A 20,030-nucleotide genomic window follows, 5' to 3' on the forward strand; every position below is an offset into this window, starting at 1 on the left:
CAATCCTAAGCCAAAAGAACAAAGCTGGAGGCATCACACTACCTGACTTCAAACTATACTACAAGGCTACAGTAACCAAAACAGCATGGTACTGGTACCACAACAGAGACATAGATCAATGGATCAGAACAGAGCCCTCAGAAGTAATGCCACATATCTACAACTATCTGATCTTTGACAAACCTGACAAAAACAAGCAATGGGAAAAGGATTCTCTATTTAATAAATGGTGCTGGGAAAACTGGCTAGCCATATGTAGAAAGCTGAAACTGGATCCCTTCCTCACACCTTATATAAAAATTAATTCAAGATGGATTAAAGACTTACATGTTAGACCTAAAACCATAAAAACCCTAGAAGAAAACCTAGGCAATACCATTCAGGACGTAGGCATGGGCAAGGACTTCATGTCTAAAACACCAAAAGCAATGGCAACAAAAGCCAAAATTGACAAATGGGATCTCATTAAACTAAAGAGCTTCTGCACAGCAAAAGAAACTACCATCGGAGTGAACAGGCAACCTACAAAATGGGAGAAAATTTTTGCAACCTACTCATCTGACAAAGGGCTAATATCCAGAATCTACAATGAACTCAAACAAATTTACAAGAAAAAAACAAACAACCCCATCAAAAAGTGGGTGAAGGACATGAACAGACACTTCTCAAAAGAAGACATTTATGCAGCCAAAAAACACACGAAGAAATGCTCATCATCACTGGCCATCAGAGAAATGCAAATCAAAACCACGAGATACCATCTCACACCAGTTAGAATGGCCATCATTAAAAAGTCAGGAAACAACAGGTGCTAGAGAGGATGTGGAGAAATAGGGACACTTTTACACTGTTGGTAGGACTGTAAACTAGTTCAAGCATTGTGGAAGTCAGTGTGGCAATTCCTCAGGGATCTAGAAGTAGAAATACCATTTGACCCAGCCATCCCATTACTGGGTATATAACCAAAGGACTATAAATCATGCTGCTATAAAGACACATGCACACGTATGTTTATTGCGGCACTATTCACAATAGCAAAGACTTGGAACCCACCCAAATGTCCAACAACGATAGACTGGATTAAGAAAATGTGGCACATATACACCATGGAATACTATGCAACCAAAAAAAATGATGAGTTCATGTCCTTTGTAAGGACATGGATGAAACTGGAAACCATCATTCTCAGTAAAGTATCGCAAGGACAAAAAACCAAACACCGCATGTTCTCACTCATAGGTGGGAATTGAACAATGAGAACACATGGACACAGGAAGGGGAACATCACACTCTGGGGACTGTTGTGGGGTGGGGGTAGGGGGGAGGGAGAGCATTAGGAGATATACCTAATGCTAAATGACGAGTTAATGGGTGCAGCACACCAATATGGCACATGGATACATATGTAAAAAACCTGCACATTGTGCACATGTACCCTAAAACTTAAAGTATAATAATAATAATAATAATAAAGAAACCAAAAAAAAAGAAAGGATATTCAAATAGGAAGAGAGGAAGTCAAATTGTCTCTGTTTCCAGACAATATGATTGTTTATTTAGAAAACCCCATCGTCTCAGTCCAAAATCTTCTTAAGCTGATAAGCAACCTCAGCAGTCTCAGGATACAAAATCAATGTGCAAAAATCACAAGCATTCCTATACACGAATAATAGACAAACAGAGAGCCAAATCATGAGTGAACTCTCATTCACAGTTGCTACAAAGAATAAAATACCTAGGAATCCAACTCACAAGGGATGTGAAGGATGTCTTCAAGGAGAACTACAAACCACTGCTCAAGGAAATAAGAGAAAATGCAAACAATGGAAAAATATTCTATGCTCATGGATAGAAAGAATCAATATCATAAAAATGGCCATACTGCCCAAAGTAATTTAAAGATTCAATGCTATCCCCAACAAGCTACAAATGACTTTTTCACAGAATTAGAAAAAACTGCTTTAAAGTTCATATGGAACTACAAAAGAGCCTGCATAGCCAAGGCAATGTTAAGCAAAAAGAACAAAGCTGGAGGCATCATGCTACCTGACTTCAAACTATATTACAAGGCTACAGTAACCAAAACAGCATGGTACTGGTACCAAAACAGATATATAGACCAATTGAACAGAACAGAGCCCTCAGAAATAATGCCACACATCTACAACCATCTGATCTTTGACAAACCTGACAAAAACAAGCAATGGGGAAGGGATTCCCCATTTAATAAATGATGTTGGGAAAACTGGCTAGCCATACACAGAAAACTGAAACTAGACCCCTTCCAGGTGTCTACCTTATACAAAAATTAACTCAGAATGAATTAAAGACTTAAATGTAAGACCTAAAATCATAAAATCCCTAGAAGAAAACCTAGTCAATACCATTCAGGACATAGGCATGGGCAAAGATTTTATGACTAAAACACCAAAAGCAATGGCAACAAAAACCAAAATTGATAAATGGGATCTAATTAAGCTAAAGAGCTTCTGCACAGCATTGGAAACTATCATCAGAGTGAACAGGCAACCTTCAGAAGGGGAGAAACTGTTTGCAATCTATTCATGTGGCAAAGGGCTAATATCCAGAATCTACAAGGAACTTAAATAAATTTACAAGAAAAAAATACTCCATCAAAAAGTGGGTGAAGGATATGACCAGACACTTCTCAAAATAAGACATTTATGCAGCCAACAAACATATGAAAAAAAGCTCATCATCACTGGTCATTAGAGAAATGCAAATCAAAACCACAATGTGATACCATCTTGGAACAGGAATTAAGAGAAATTAAAGAATGTGTAAGCAGAAACTCAGTTGTATGTAAGAAAACCCAATTCTCCCTGAGAAAGAGCAAGAGCTGGAGTCCTTTAAAAATTAACTGCCTATTTTTCTGTGTCTAGTGAGCCTTATGTCTCCTTCTTTCCTAGGCATTGTGAAGACCCTGTTTCTCTAGATGTGTTGCTGCAAGGTCACTAGACAGATAAACTCAAGTCATAAAACATGTTTGTTTTTGAAAAGTAAGAAATGATGTAATGCATGTCTCAATCAATTGAATAACTGTCTTTGTTTCTCGCTTCTGTAATATGCTTCCCCCTGCACAGATCTCCCCTACCCCATGAAATGCTTAAAAGGTAACTTAACTCTTTGTTCAGGGTTCAGTCCTTTGGATGCTAATCTGACTGGGCCAGTGCACCTAAATGATAAATATCCTCCTGAGCCCCATTGGTCTCTCTGATTCTTTAACAATCCTGCAACATTTCTGGGGACTCATCCAGGGTTGGAGATAACAGATTTACTGTCTCCTCTGCCTGTGGGACTACAGCCCTGGGGCTGGGGGAGACCTGGCATCCAAGGCACACCACGGGGGAGCTTCACCTGGATGGAGACCAGCTCTCCCCCAATCCTGGAGGCCTGCCTGGCAGCGCAATGGAGCCAGGGGTGGGGCTGCAGTGATACCAGCACTTCAGGAACCATGGTAAGGAGCAAGGGCCCAAGGAAGGGAAGCCCATCCCATAAGAACAAAGGGGAGCTTGATCACCTCCCAGGGAACAACCACTAATCCAACCCAGAATGGCTGGGGGGCAGGAGTCATTTGCCAATCTGGATGAACCTCATGTCCCCACTAACAAAGTGAAAGTGGTTCACTGGATCTGGAGACAGGAACTGGGAGTGTGTGGGTGCATGTAAACCTACCTGGGACATGAGAGAGGCTCATTTCATCTGATGAGAAGTCCTGGGGTAGGAGTGGTGTGTGTATGTGTGTGAATGTGGGAGCCTAACTAGGCTCACCTGGGACATGAGAGAGGCTTCTTTCATCTGATGAGGAGTCCTGGGGCAGGGGAGATGTGTGAAAGAGACAGTGTTGGGAGAGGCCAATGTGGGGAGGCATAGATCCCTTAGCGTGGGCTGTGTGCTTCAAGGTGAGTGTGGGGGAAGTCAGAACTAGGATGCTGCATATGGCTGATAGGACCAGCTTCATGGCCATAGCAGGCTGTGACAGGGGAAGGCATGTTCTTGGCTAAGCAGCATCCAAAACTCCCATAATAGGACCTCGTCTAGTGGACCCGAGAGTGAAAGTGAGAGTGAAAGTGTGCCGCAAGGGAGGAAATGGGAGGGAAAGCATCAAAACCAACTCCTTTGGAGTGCATGATAAAGAATTTAAAAAAAGGATTTAGAGGTGATTATGGCATGAAACTGGATGCTCAAAAATTAAGGACATACTGTGAGATAGATTGGCCTGCTTTCAATGTGGGGTGGTCCTCTGAAGGTACAAAAGACAGGGAATTAATTGGCCATGTGTTTAAGGTGGTCACTGGAGTTGGAGGACAATCAGGATACCCAGACCAGTTTCCCTATATAGACTTTTGGCTCAGTGTGGCACAAACTTGCCCCAGTTGGCTACAGCCCTGCCTAGAGGGAAATTGCAATGCATTAGTGGCTCAGGCGCCCAACCAAAGAAAGCAGAAGAACCTAAAGCCCCTAGTGTCTCCTAGGAAAAGGAATCCCTGAAGCCTCAGCCAAAACTAGTTCTTCAGGCCCCACCAGAGGAAAGGGAATGTCGGCCCCTGTATGTGCCAGTCTACACGTCTTTGGCCAGAATAAGGCAGGAGGCAGAGTCAGGAGCATCCGGAGAGTCAGGCTTGGAGGAAAGTGAGGCTCAGTCTCCCCTCAGAGTAACAGAAGCCCCTGTTTGAAAAAAACAGGGAAGATGGACAGGGCGAGGCAGCTGGGTGCCTCCACTCAGGCCAACCACAGGCTTTGCAGATGCCACTTTGAGAGACCAGGATACAAGTTTATGATGACCAGGGGCAGACACAAGGTGGCTCTAGGGTTTATGTTTCTCAGCCTTTCTCCACTACTGATCTCTTAAATTGGAAACAGCACACCCCTTCCTATACAGAAAAGCCTCAGGCTCTCATTGATTTGGTGAATTCTATTATTATGACACACGAACCAACCTGGCCAGATTGTCAACAACTTTTGCTAACTTTATTTAATACAGAGGAGCATAGGAGAGTTAATCAGGCAGCTCTCAGCTGGTTAGAAGGGGAAGCCCCAGAGGCCACCCCTAATCCATGGCAGTTCACTGTGGAGCAATACCCAAATGAGGCAAGGGACATGGAATGGCTGCAGCTATATAGAAAGGTACTCCCAAATGGGAAAAAAGCAGGAGAAGGAAGGCAATGAATATGAGTAAAATATCAGAAGTGCGCCAAAAGCCTGACAAAAGCCGAAGTGCATTCTGTGAAAGGCTTTGTGAGGCATATCGGCTGTACTCTCCAATTATTCCAGAGGCTCCTGAAAACCAAAATATGATAAAAATGACCTTTGTCAGGCAAGCTCAGGGAGACATAAGATGAAACCTTCAGAAGCTGGAAGGCTTTGCAGGGAAACATATTAGTGAACTCCTGGAAAGAGCAAACAAAGTATACGTAAACTGGGAAGAAAGAAAGAAAGAAAAACCAGAAATAGAAGCAAAGAGATAGCTCGATTTACAGCTGCTGCACTAGCAGAAATTAACCCTGGATTTGCTAGAGGGTGTGGCTGAGGCAGAGGCTGAGGAAGGGGGAAGACAAGACCAGGAGAGGAAAGCCAGTCGTGGTTGGACAGGAACCAATGTGCAAGGTGCAGGCAAATGGGCCACTGGAAAGATGAGTGCCCTGAAAAGGAAAGGGATGGAGATGATGGTCAGTTGTCTAACACCCGAGTGCAGCGTTCTGTTGCTATTCATGTCTCAGAGGCAGATCCTGTTCTGATCGGCTTAGTGGGGGCTGAGAATTTTGAGGACTGAGACAGACTGGGCTCCATATTTTTAGGCCATGGGGAGCCTATGGTCTCTATGGAAGTAGGGGGCCGATTAATGGATATTTTGGTTGATACTGGTGCTGATTTCTCTGTGGTAACTCACCCAATTAGCCCCCCCACAAAGAACTGTGCTACTATCATAGGGGCTACTGGGGCCAAAGAAAAGAAACCTTTATTCAAATCCAGAAGATGTGTTATTGGGGCACAAAAAGTGCAGCATGAGTTTCTATATATGCCAAATTGTCCAGTGCTCTTGTTAGGGAGAGACTTACTCCAGAAACTGCAGGCACAAATTTCCTTTACACCTAAAGGGAATATGACCCTGGAGATAGAGGTGCTAAAGGCAATGGGTATTGACCCTGACTGTCCCAAGGGCTGAGGAGTGGCGGCTCTATGAACTGTGTGCCAGAAGGCCACTGGAGCTGGACCTACACAATATGTGGGGGATGCTTTTTAAGGTGCCACATGTATAGGCTGAGGAAAACACCCCGGACTTGCTGCAAACAGACCCCCGGGTGGTAGTAGAGCTTAACCCTCATGCTGCCCCGGTATGAGTCCGTCAATACCCACTACCTAGAGAGGAAATTGAAGGAATAACAAAACATCTAAATCGGCTCTATGAACATGGGATTATAGTGAAATGCAAGTCCTCCTGGAATACTCCTCTGCTGCCCATGTGCAAGCCAAATGGTGAATACAGGCCAGTGCAGGATCTCTAGGTGGTAAACAAGGCCACTGTGACTATCCATGCCATAGTACCCAACCCATATGCAATGCTGGGACAGATTCCTGCTGAGACCACATGGTTCACATGTCTGGACTTAAAGGATGCCTTCTTTTGTTTGAAGCTTGCTCCCCAAAGTCAGCCTATATTTGCCTTCCAGTGGGGGCAATCACAATATACCTGGACAAAGCTGCCACAAGGGTTTAAGAATTCTACCATTTTTGGTGCTGGGAAAACTGGCTAGCCATATGTAGAAAGCTGAAACTGGATCCCTTCCTTATACCTTATACAAAAATTAATTCAAGATGGATTAAAGACTTAAATGTTAGACCTAAAACCTTAAAAACTCTCGAAGAAAACCTAGGCAATACCATTCAGGACATAGGCATGGGCAAGGACTTCATGTCTAAAACACCAAAAGCAATGGCAACAAAAGCCAAAATTGACAAATGGGATCTAATTCAACTAAAGAGCTTCTGCACAGCAAAAGAAACTACCATCAGAGTGAACAGGCAACCTACAGAATGGGAGAAAATTTTTGCAATCTACTCATCTGACAAAGGGCTAATATCCAGAATCTACAATGAACCCAAACAAATTTACAAGAAAAAAACAAACAACCTCATCAAAAAGTGGGCAAAGGATATGAACAGACGCTTCTCAAAAGAAGACATTTATGCAGCCAAAAGACACATGAAGAAATGCTCATCATCACTGGCCGTCAGAGAAATGCAAATCAAAACCACAATGAGATACCATCTCACACCAGTTAGAATGGCCATCATTAAAAAGTCAGGAAACAACAGGTGCTGGAGAGGATGTGGAGAAATAGGAACACTTTTACACTGTTGGTGGGACTGCAAACTAGTTCAACCATTGTGGAAGTCAGTGTGGCGATTCCTCAGGGATCCAGAACTAGAAATACCATTTGACCCAGCCATCCCATTACTGGGTATATACCAAAGGATTATAAATCATGCTGCTATAAAGACACATGCACACGTATGTTTATTGTGGCACTATTCACATTAGCAAAGACTTGGAACCAACCCAAATGTCCAACAATGATAGACTGGATTAAGAACATGTGGCACATATGCACCATGGAATACTATGCAGCCATAAAAAATGATGAGTTTATGTCCTTTGCAGGGACATGAAGCTAGAAACCATCATTCTCAGCAAACTATCGCAAGGATAAAAAACCAAACACTGCATGTTCTCACTCATAGGTGGGAATTGAACAATGAGAACACATGGACACAGGAAGGGGAACATCACACACCAGGGACTGTTGTGGGGTGGGGGGAGGGGGGAGGGAGAGCATTAGGAGATATACCTAATGTTAAATGACGAGTTAATGGGTGCAGCGCACAAACATGGCACATGTATACATATGTAACAAACCTGCATGTTGTGCACATGTACCCTAAAATTTAAAGTATAAAAAAAAGAAAAAATTCTACCATTTTTGAGGCGGCCTTGGCTACAGATCTTGAGACTTTTGCGCCACCTACTGACAATTGTGTGTTATTACAATACATTGATGATTTGTTATTCACTGCCCCCACGAGGGAGGAATGCCTCCAAGGAACAGAGAGGCTTCTTCACCTGCTATGTGAAGCTGGTTATAAAGTGTCCAAGGACAAGGCAAAAGTCTGTTTCTGGGAGGTTGGATATCTACGATTCATGGTATCCCAAGGCCAGCCCAGGCTTGGAAGTGCACGCAAGGAGGCTGTATGTGCATTGCCCACCCCAGTTACAAGTGGCAGGTCAGGGAATTTCTAGGTGCAGCGGGATTCTGCCGAATCTGGATTCCAAACTTCTCCCTTATAGCAAGGCTCCTCCCTTATATGAGGCCACCAAAGGAAAGGAAAGAGAACCCCTCCTATGGGAAAAGGAACAGGAAAAGGCCTTCAAGGATATAAAGTAAGCTCTCATCCAGGCCCCGGCACTTGGGTTGCCAGATGTAAAATAGCCCTTCTTTTTGTATGTGGATGAACGAAAGGGAATGGCAGTTGGAGTCTTAACTCAGTTGTTGGGCTGTTGGCATCGGCTGGTAGCTTATTTATCCAAAAGACTGGACTTGGTGGCCTTAGGTTGGCCCAATGCTTCAGGGCATTGGTGGCTACTGCAATCCTTATAGAAGATGCCAACAAGCTAGCCCTAGATCAGAAGTTAATAGTTCGGGTGCCACAGGCTGTAGTCACCTTAATGAAGCAAAGAGGACATCATTGGCTGTCCAATTCTAGAATGCTAAAGTACCAAGGACTTCCGTGTGAAAATCCCCAGATAACACTAGAGACTGTAAATACCTTGAACCCAGCTACCCTGCTGCCGGTGGAGAAACCCGATTGGAAGGGCGGTAGGTTGCCTCACTGTGCTGGCAGGACCTTCCCCACTGTTGCATAAATACGGTGGATGAAGTGTTCTTGAGCCGGGAAGGTCTCAGAGATACCCCCTTGGAGAGCCCAGATGTTGAATACTTCGCTGATAGTAGCAGTTTCATAACAGATGGGGTGCGATATGCAGGGTATGCAGTAGTGACCCAACACTCAGTAGTCGAGGCTCAAGCCTTACCTTCTGGGACTTCTGCTCAGAAGGCTGAATTGAAAGCCTCGGAAGGAGGAGTACATGGAAAATTTAATTTAACCAACTGTTGCCTATAAATCGATGATAATGGCAGAGCTGTCATGGAAATCACAGCTAGAATGCACAAGTTGGTCCATGTTCCAGTTCAGATTTGGTCCGGGTGGTCCCTAGATTCCTTGTTTGGAGGATGGCTCTTAGCTTTTGGAGGATTCAAAACCCTCATTGGTGGGTTCTTGCTTATTCTTGGTATCTGCCTCATCCTCCCTTGCCTTTTACCCCAGTTTATTAGGAGTATACAGTCAACTATAGAGGCAATAGTAAACTGACACACTACTGCGCAGTTGATGGCATTAACAAAATATCAGCCACTGCCAATAGAAGAAGCACAGCTCCGTGAAGAGGTGGCAATAGTGGTGCTATTAACACCTTTGTTATAAAAAGCACCAAAGGAAGGAATGGAACAGGAATTAAAAGAAATTAAAGAATGTGTAAGCAGAAACTCAGTTGTATGTAAGAAAACCCAATTCCCCCTTAGAAAGAGAAAGAGCTGGAGTCTTTTAAAAATTAACTGCCTGTTTTTCTGTTGCTAGTGAGCCTTATTTCTCCTCCTTTCCCAAGCATTGTGAAGACCCTGTTTCTCTAGCTGTGCAGCTGCAAGGTCACTAGACAGATAAACTCAAGTTGTAAAACATGTTTTTCCTTGAAAAGTAAGAAATGATGTAATGCATGTCTCAATTAATTGAATAACTGTCTTTGTTGCTTGCTTCTGTAATATGCTTCCCCCTGCACAGATCTCCCCCTGCCCCACAAAATGTTTAAAAGGTAACTTAACTCTTTGTTCAGGGCTCAGTCCTTTGGATGTTAATCTGACTGGGCCGGTGCACCTAAATAATAAATATCCTCCTGAACCCCATCGGTCTCTCTGAGGAACAATCCCACAATCTCACATCAGTTAGAATGGTAGTCATTAAAAAGTCGGGAAACAACAGATGCTGGAGAGGATGTGGATAAATAGGAACACTTTTACACTGTTGGTAAAAGTGTAAATTAGTTCAACCATTGTGGAAGACAGTGTGGTGATTCTTCAAAGATCTGGAACCAGAAATACCATTTGACCCAGCAATCCCATTACTGGGTATATACCCAAAGGATTATAAATCATTCTACTATAAAGACACATGCACACATATGTTTATTGCAGAACTATTCACAATAGCAAAGACTTGGAACCAACCCAAATGCCCATCAATGATAGACTGGGTAAAGAAAGTGTGGCACATATACCCCATAGAATATTATGCAGCCATAAAAAAGGATGAGTGCATGTCCTTTGCAGGGACCTGGATTAAGCTGGAAACCATCATTCTCAGCAAACTAATACAGGAACAGAAAACCAAACACCACATGTTCTCACTCGTAAGTGGGAGTTGAACAATGAGGACACATGGACACAGGGAGGGGAATATCACATGCTGGGGCCTGTTGTGGGGTGGGAGACTAGGGGAGGGATAGCATTAGGAGAAATACCTAATGGCGATGATGGGATGATGGGTGTAGCAAACCACAATGGTACATGTATATCTGTGTAACAAACCTGCACATTTTGCACATGTATTCCAGAACTTAAAGTATAATAAAATAAAAGTGGGCATAGGACATGAACAGACACTTTTATTTTTTTAATTTATTTTAGATTTGGGGCACATGTGAAGGTTTGTTATATAGGTAAACATGTATTATGGAAGTTTGTTGTACATATTTTTTCATCACCCAGGTATGAATCCCAGTACCCATAGTTATCTTTTCTGCTTCTCTCCCTCTTTCCAACCTCCCCTCTCAAGTGGACCCCAGCGTTTATTGTGTTTTTCTTTGTGTTCATAAGTTCTAATCATTTCGCTCCCATTTATAAGTGAGAACATGTCGTATTTGATTTTGTGTTCTTGTGTTAGTTTGCTAAGGGTGATACTCTCCAGCTCCATCCATGTTCCTGCAAAAGACATACTCTCATTCTTTTTTATGGCTGCATAATAATCCATGGTGTGTAAGTATCACATTTTCATTAATCTGTCATTGATGGACATTCAGGTTGATTCCATGTTTTTGTTATTGTCAATAGAGCTGCAAAGAACATTTGCAACAGACATTTTGCAAAAGAAGACACACATATGACCGACTATTATGAAAAAATGCTCAATATCACTGGTCATTAGAGAAATGCAAATCAAACCACCATGAGATACCATCTCACATTAATCAGAATGGCTGTTAATAAAAAGTCAAAAAGTAACAGATGCTGGCTAGGTTGTGGAGAAAAAGGAATGCTTTTACACTATTGGTGGGAGTGTAAATTCATTCAACCATTGTGAAATACAGTGTGGTGATTCCTCAAAGACCTAAAGAAAGAAATACCTTTCAACCCAGTAGTCCCATTACTGGGTATGTACCCAAAGGACTAGAAACTCTTCCATTATAAAGACATATACACATGTATGTTCATGGCAGCACTATTCACAGTAGCAAATACATGGAATCAACCTAAATGCCATCAGTGATAGAATGGACCAAGAAAATTGGTACATATATACACCATGGAATACTATGCAGCCATAAAAAAGAACAAGATCGTGTCCTTTGCAGGGACATGGATGGAGCTGGAGGCCATTATACTTAGCAAACTAAATACTGGAACAGAAAACCAAATACCACATGTTCCCATTTATAAGTGGGAGCTAAATAATGAGAACACACGGACATATAGAGGGGAACAAGACACGCTGGGGCCTATAGAAGGGTGAAAGGTGGGAGGATGGAGAGGATCAGGAAAAATTACAAATGGGTATTAGGCTTAATACCTAGGTGATAAAATAATCTGTACAACAAATCCTCATGATGCAAGTTTACCTATGTAACAAGCCTGCACATGTACCCCTGAACTTGAAAGTTAAAAAAGATTTTCTTATAAAAAAAGTGGCATGGATAAATTTAAATTTCTAATGACCAGCAATTTTCTTTTTTGGTATAAGCATGTCCCATGAGATATTTTGGATATCATTACACCAAAAATTATTTGTTCTTTATCTGAAATTTGAATTAAATGGAACCTCCTATGTTTTATTCAGTTAAATAAAATACTGAATATTTGGGTGAAATAAAATTTCATATAAACAGTGAATAATTTTGAGTTTTATTGCATCTCTTGCAATATTTGGATATTTTACAGAAGTATTTGTTGATTATCTTATATTCAAATTTAATTAACTCTCCTTAATTTCATCAGGAAACCCTTTGTGTTTTGCTTCTTGAATTGCACATTTAGCACAGATTAGGAGAATGTACTCAGGGCTAGACGGAGGATCAAATGGAATTCATGTCCTAATTCCATGTACATCTGCATTCAAGGATGTCATATGGCAAAAGAAGAATGCAAGCTCAATACCTTGAGAACAGAAAGAAGACAAAGCATGGTGCAGACATCACCAACTGGAGGATGCACTGGTCTCGAATGACAAAAGCCAGGCCTCCAAGGGTTATATGTCCAATACTAGCAGCACAAATTGTCAATGTCAATGCCATGGCACAGAATCGGTGAGTTATCCACTCTACAACTGAAAGAAAACACAAACAAGATTTAGCTTCAAACACAGGTGGAGCTTCAATGTTAAAGCCAAGGCTTGGAAAATGTGAATCGAAAATATTGACTTACTTAACAAAACAGTATTTACAATGATGCTAAATGTAGCAGCCCCAGCCAAGAAGCGCAGGGAGCAGTATACGAGGATGGTGGGAGCAAAGGCTGCACAGGTGCCTACGATGGCGAGCTGGAGGTAAGACCATCTGAGCATGAACTTTCTCCCAAACCTGAGAAACAGGGGCAGATTAGATCGTGGGAACAATAACAATCTTTGGGAAATGTTAGTGAAGGGAAAGCACACTTTGAAACTTAAAGGATGTTTAACAAGTGAAACTTTACACTTAAAACGTTAAAGAATCAACAGTTAATCAATGGCAGGCCTTCTCAGAAGGAATGTTCTCTGTTTGTAAATAGATACTGAGTGTATAAAAGTTTCTTCTCCAATCTGTTGCCAGTAGATCATTGATACAAATTCAAAACATGTAAGACAGGCTGGGATGTTGAAATGTTAACACACCAGAAATGTCCCTTGTGAAGATAAATTGTTCTACCAAAAAGATACACGCACTCACATGTTCATTGGAGCACTATTCACAGTAGCAAAGGCATGGAATAACCTCAATGTCCACCAATGGTAGACTGGAATACTATGTAGCCATAAAAAAGAATGAAATCATGTCTTCTGCAGCAACATGGTTGCAGATGGAAGCCATTTTCCTAAGTGAATTAATGTAGGAACAGAAAACCAAACATTACAATGTCCTCAACTTATCAGTGGGAGCTAAACGTTAAGTACACAGGGACATAAAGAAGGGAACAATAGAGCTGGGGACTACAAGAGTTGGCAGGGAGGGAGGAGAAAAGGGTTTGAGAAACTACCAATTGGGTACTATGCTCACTACCTGGGTGATGGGTTCATTCATACCCCTAGCCTCAGCATCATGCAATATATTCATGTAACAAACCTGCACATGCACCCCTTGAATCTAAAATAAAAGTTGAAATTAAAGAAAGAGAAATATCTCCTGTATTAACATACAGTGCACTATGAACACAAGTTCTCTCCTATGTACTTTAGCATAGTAGAGAGTCTGTACAGTGGCTGGGAGGCAAGAGATCTAATTCTATACATGATATTCTAGGACTGTGCAGGCCACAGGTAAACTGATGTGAAAGGAACATCCATGAAACAATACATCAAAGTGGGTTAAGATTTTCAGGGGAGGGTTAAAAAAATAAAAAGGAAATTCTCTGTTTTATTATATTCTGGGAAAGAGGACCTCTCTGTAGACAACTTGGACAATGTGGCATGTGGTGAGGCAGAATTTCAGCTCTTGCCAATTGTTATTTGTTATTGTATTGAAGGTCCTAGCTACTGCCAGAAAGATAATAAAAAGCAAAAGATAGAAATATAATTGTTCTACCAAAAACACACATGCACTCACATGTTCTTGCAGATGGCATGATTTTGTAGTGGAAAATTTTAGGGAATCCACAAAATGCTACTAGATCTAATTATCAAGTTGGAAGGATATAAGCTTAATATAGAAAAAGACAATTACCTTCATATATAGTAGCTATGAATAATTAGAAATTAAAATTATGATGAACAACTTTATGGCCTCAAAAACTAAGTTAATTAGAATAAATTTAATGGAAAATGCATGACTTTTTTCTATAAACTATAAAATATTGCAAAGGGAATTTAAGAAAATCTAAATTAATGGAGAGTGATGTTTACATTCACAGCCTATAAAATTCAATATTTTAAAATGGCAATTTTACCCAAACTGCTATATAGATTTAATGCAATCCCAGTGAAATCCTAAAGAGAATCACCTTTCTGACTCCCAACACCATAGTTGCTTTTCTTTGACTTTTACATAAGTGAAGTGGTATTGTATGCAATCATTTTTTGTTATTCTTGTGGCAAACAAAATGATTTTGTTATTCATCCATGTTATTGTACAGAGTAAGTTGTTCATTCCTTTTTCTGTATAAAAATCCACTATGTGAATATCCTGCATCTTATTTATTCATTCTATTATTAATGAAATTCTAGAGTATTTCTAGTTTGGGGATATCGTGAACAGTTGAGTGTGTTATATCCAAAGTATCAATTTGATCATGGCTATCTCTGCATAAAATCATTTAATATTTCCCCCCCAGGTTTATGATAAAGCTCCAAATCCTTAGATTACCTTGCCCCATCAACTTCAGCTGGTTCTCCTGCCTGGTACCACTACCTTATCTTGTACCACCTATGATCCATTAAAATTGGTTTATCTCCATTTTCTCATGGCACTGTCCCAGAGGGCTGGGTTACTGGACTGTTGGAAATTAACCCTCTGACTCTCGACTCTTTTATGTGTTACTTTTACTGTCATACATTCAAAGTTTCAGGAGAGATACCAGGCGATATGATGCTGGTGGACGGCAATGGGCACCTCAAGTCCCTCCTCACCATCAGTGAAGACATGGTTGGGTGATGATAATGGTTTCCTGCCATTTCAGAAGACATACGGTAAGTTAGAGAGTACCCCAAACTTCTCATGTCACAGACTGTGACAATATTGTCCTTAGATTTCTTACCTTTTGTTGTAACGTAGAAGTTGTAATACCTCTAAAAAGCTGTTTTTGCAAAGACAAAAAAATCAAGGTTTCAGGAATGATTTCTCAAGACACCATCAATGACACCTTGAAATGTACCCTGCAGGTTTTAGAAAAATGTCTGCCCCATCGTACTTGGAACTATGATCTAATGATCATGCTCCGGGCACAAGCCATCGGTACACAGTGTCCAGGAGGGACTGCACATGGTACCCCTTGCTAAGGCTGAATTCCATGTCGTGAAACATGTTCCTCTCTGTTCCCATAGGTAACTCTGTTTCATCTGTCTAAACCAAATGTTGTGGCACTTTCTCTCCAAACTCTGTCTTTGGAAAAATTTTAAATTTTTCGTTTTTGTGGGTACATAGTAGGTGTGTTTACTTATGGAGCATATGAGAGATTTTGAAACAGGCATACAATATATTATAATCACATCAGGGTAAATTGGGCATCCATCACCTCAAGCATTTATCCTCTGTGTTACAAACAATCCAATTATACTCTTTTAGTTATTTTAAAGTGTACAATTAAATTATTACTGACTGTAGTCACTGTGTTGTGTGATCAAATACTAGATCTTATTCATTCTTTCCATTTTTTTGTGTGCCCATTAACCATGCCCACTTTCCCCCTGACACAGCCACTACTACCCTTCCCAGTCTCTGGTAATTATCATTCTACTCTCTATGTCCATGAATTTAATTGTTTTAGTTTTCAGATCTACAGATAAGTGAGAACACGTGAAGTTTGTCTTTCTTGGCCTGGCTTATTTCACTCAACTTAATGATCTGCAGTTCCATTCATGTTGTTGCAAATGACAAGATCTCATTCTTTCTTATGGCTGAATAATACCCTGCTTTGTATATGTACCATATTTTCTTTATCCATTCATCTGTTGATGGACACTTAGGTTGCTTCCAAATCTTGGCTATTGTGAATAGTTCTGCAATAAACATGGAGAGCAGATATCCTTTCCTTTTGATATACTGATTTCCTTTTTGGGTATATACCTAGCCATGGGATTGCTGGATAATATATAGCTCTGTGTTTAACTTTTTGAGGAACCTCCAAATTGTTTTCCATGGGAGTTGTACTAAGTTATATTCCCACCAACAGTGCATGAGGGTTCCGTTTTCTCCACATCCTCGCCAGCATTTATTATTGCCTGCCTTTTGGATACAAGCGATTTTAACTGGGGTGAGATGATATCTCATTGTAGTTTTGATTTGCATTTTTTCTGATGACCAGTGATGTCGAGCACATTTTCATATACCTGTTTGTTTTTTGTGTGTCTTCTTTTGAGAAATGTCTCTTCAGATATTTCACCCATTTAAAAATTAAATTGTTAGATTTTTTTTCCTACAGAGTTGTGGATCTGTAGGTCTAAAAACACACTCCTTGTATATTCTGGTTATTAATCCCTTATCAGATGGGTAATTTGCAAAATTCCTCCCATTCTGTGGGTTGTCTCTTCCATTTGTGGATTGTTTCCTTTGTTGTACAGAAGTTTTTTTAACTTGATGTGATCCAATTTCTCCATTTTTGCTTCGTTTGCCTGTGCTTGTGGCGTATTACCGAAGAAATCTTTACCCAGTCCAATGTCCTGGGGAGTTTACCCAATGTTTTCTTGCATTAGTTTCATAGTTTGAGGTCTTAGATTTAAATTTTTAATTCATTTTGATTTAATTTTTATATATGGCAAAAGATAAGGGTCTAATTTTATTCTTTTGCATGTGGATATCCAGTTTCCCAGCACTGCTTATTAAAGAGATTGTCCTTTTCCCCAATGTATGTTTTTGGCACCTTTGTTGATGATGAGTTCACTGTAGATGTATGAATTTTTTTCTGGATTCTCCATTCTGTCCCATTGGTCTATGCGTGTGTTTTTATGCCAGTACGTCTTGTTTTGGTTACTATAGCTCTGTAGTATAATTGGAAGTCAGGTAATGTGATTCTTCCAGTTTTGTTCTTTTTGCTCATGATAGCTTTGGCTATTCTGGGTCTTTTATGGTTTCATATATAGTTTAGAATTGTGTTTTCTATATCTGGGTATTTCTATATCTTGGTATTTTGATAGAGATTGCATTGAATCTGTGATTGCATTGGGTAGTATGGACATTTTAACAATATTGATTATTCAAATCCACCGACATGAATATCTTTCCATTTTTGGTGTCCTGTTCAATTTATTTCGCCAACATTTTAGAGTTTTCATTGTAGGGATCTTTCACTTCTTAGGTTAATTTCTAGGTATTTAATTTTATTCGTCACTATTGTAAATGGGGTTACTTTCTTGATTTGTTTTCCAGGTTGTTCACTGTTGGCATATAGAAATGCTACTGATTTTTGTATGTTGATTTTTTATCCTGCAACTTTACAGAATTTGGGTATCAATTTGAATAGTTTCTTGGTGGAGTCTTTATGTTTTTCCAAATAGAAGATCGTATAGTCTGCAAACAAGGATAATTTGACTTCTTCCTTTCCAATTGGGTGCTATTTATATTTTTCTCTTGTATGATTGCTCTAGTTAGGACTTCCTGTACTATGTTAAATGGCAATGGTGAATGTGGGCATCCTTGTTGTGTTTCAGATCTTAGAGAAAAGGCCGTCAATTTTTTCCCCATTTCATATGATACTAGCTATGAGTCTGTCACATATGGCTTTTATTATGTTGAAGTATGTTCCTTCTATACCCAGTTTTTTTTTAGAGTTTTTTTTTAATCATGAAGCAATGTTTAATTTTATCAAATGTTTATTCAATATTGAGATGATCATCTGGTTTCTGTCCTTCATTCTATTGATAGAATGTATCACATCAATTGATTTTGTATTTTGAACCATCTTTGCATCCGTGGTTCAAAATCCCACTTGGTCATCATGAAAAATCTTTTTAATGTGTTGCTGAATTCAATTTGCTGGTACTTTGTGGAGAATTTTTTCATCAATGTTCTTTAGGGATATTGGCCTGTAGTTTTCTTTTTTTGAAGTGTCTTTTCTGGTTTTGGTATCTGTGTAATACTAACCTTGTATTATGAGTTTAATATATTTTCTCTGTTTCTATTTTTTGGAATAGTTTGATTGGGATTCGTACGAGTTCTCTAAATGTTTGGTAGAATTCAGCAGTGAAGTCATCAGGTCCCAGGCTTTTCCTTACCTGGAGACTTTTTATTACAGCGTCAGTCTCATTACTTTTTCTTGGTCTGTTCTGGTTTTGGATTTCTTTAGGGTTCAATCTTGGTAGGTTGTATGTATCTAGGAATTTACCCACTTCTTCTATATTTTCCGATTTATTGGCACACAATTGCTAGTAGTAGCCTCTAATGACCCTTTGAATTTCTGTGGTATCGGTTGTAATGTCTCTTGTTTCCATCTCTGATTTTATTTATATAGGATTTCTCTCTTTTTTCTTAGTCTAGCTAAAGGTTTGCCAATTTTGTTTATCTTTCCAGAAAACCAAGTTTTGTTTTGTTGATGTTTTGTATTCTTTTCTTCATTTTAAATTCCTTTATTATTGCCCTGATCTTTATTTCTTTTCTTCTGCTAATTTTTTATTTAATATGCTCTTGCTTTTCTAGTTCTTTAAGATGCATCATTATGTTGTTTGTTTGAAATTTATTTTTTCCTTTTTGATGTAGGCACTTATAGCTCTAAGCTTCCCTGTTGGTACTGCTTTTGCTGTGTTCCATTGATTTTGGTATATTGTGTTTCCATTATCATTTGTTTCAATATATTTCTCAATTTCCTTCTTAATCTATTCATATCCATTAGTCATTCAGGAGCATACTCTTTAATTTTTATGTATTTGTATAGTTTCCAGAATCCGTCTTACTGATTTCTGTTATTCCAGTGTGGTCAGAAAAGATACCTGAAATTATTTCAGGTTAAGTCCAATGTTTGTTTGTTGATTTTCTGTCTGGAAGATCTGTTCAATATTGAAAGTGGGGTGTTGAAATCTCCAGCTATTATTATATTGGGGCCTATCTCTCTCTTTGATATGTAATATTTTCTTTATATGTCTGAGTGCACCAATGTTGTGTGTATATATTTATAATTTTTATATCCTCTTGCTGAATTGACCCCTTTATTGTCTCTTTTTACATTTTTTTGTCTTGTAATCTATTTTGTCTGATATAAGCATAGCTAATCTTGCTCTTTTTTGGTTTTCATTAGCATGGAATATCTTTTTCCATCCCTTTATTTTCAGTCTATGTGTGTATAGATAAGATGCATTTCTTGTAGGCAACAGATCATTGTTTTTGTTTTTAATATTCAGCCTTTCTATGTCTTTTGATTGCAGAGATTAGTCCATTTACATTCAATAATATTATTGATAAGTAAGGACTTACTCCTGCCATTGTGTTATTTATTTTCTTGTTGTTTTGTGGTCTTCTCTTTCTTCCTTTTTTTCCTTCCTGTCTTCCTTTTAGTGAAGATGATTTTCTCTGGTGATATGTTTTGGTTTCTTGCTTTTTATTTTTTGTGTATGCATTGTATGTTTTTAGATTTGAGGTTACCATGAGGCCTGCAATTAATATCTTATAACTCATTATTTTAAACTGATAGTTAATAGAGATTGCATAAACATGAAAAACAAATAGGCAAAAAGAAAACTAATACAACTGCATACTTTACCTTAATCTCTCTGCTTTTTAACCTTTGTTTCTG

The 20,030-nt window shown here is 39.5% G+C and overlaps 1 protein-coding gene across 1 annotated transcript in view; it reads right to left on the bottom strand.

Annotated features, from left to right (window-relative positions):
- Positions 1 to 20,030, bottom strand: part of LOC116468241 (solute carrier family 22 member 25) — a 76,401-nt gene that overhangs the window by 51,493 nt on the left and 4,878 nt on the right. Inside the window, exons 3-4 of the mRNA XM_032151846.1 lie at positions 12,828 to 12,982; positions 12,561 to 12,729 (exon numbers count right to left, since the gene is read on the bottom strand). Coding sequence (XP_032007737.1) covers positions 12,561 to 12,729; positions 12,828 to 12,982 — 324 coding nt within the window. The remainder of the gene's footprint in view (positions 1 to 12,560; positions 12,730 to 12,827; positions 12,983 to 20,030) is intronic.

This window comes from Hylobates moloch, unplaced genomic scaffold (genome assembly GCF_009828535.3).
Source record: "Hylobates moloch isolate HMO894 unplaced genomic scaffold, HMol_V3 SCAFFOLD_5, whole genome shotgun sequence".
NCBI lineage: Eukaryota > Metazoa > Chordata > Mammalia > Primates > Hylobatidae > Hylobates > Hylobates moloch.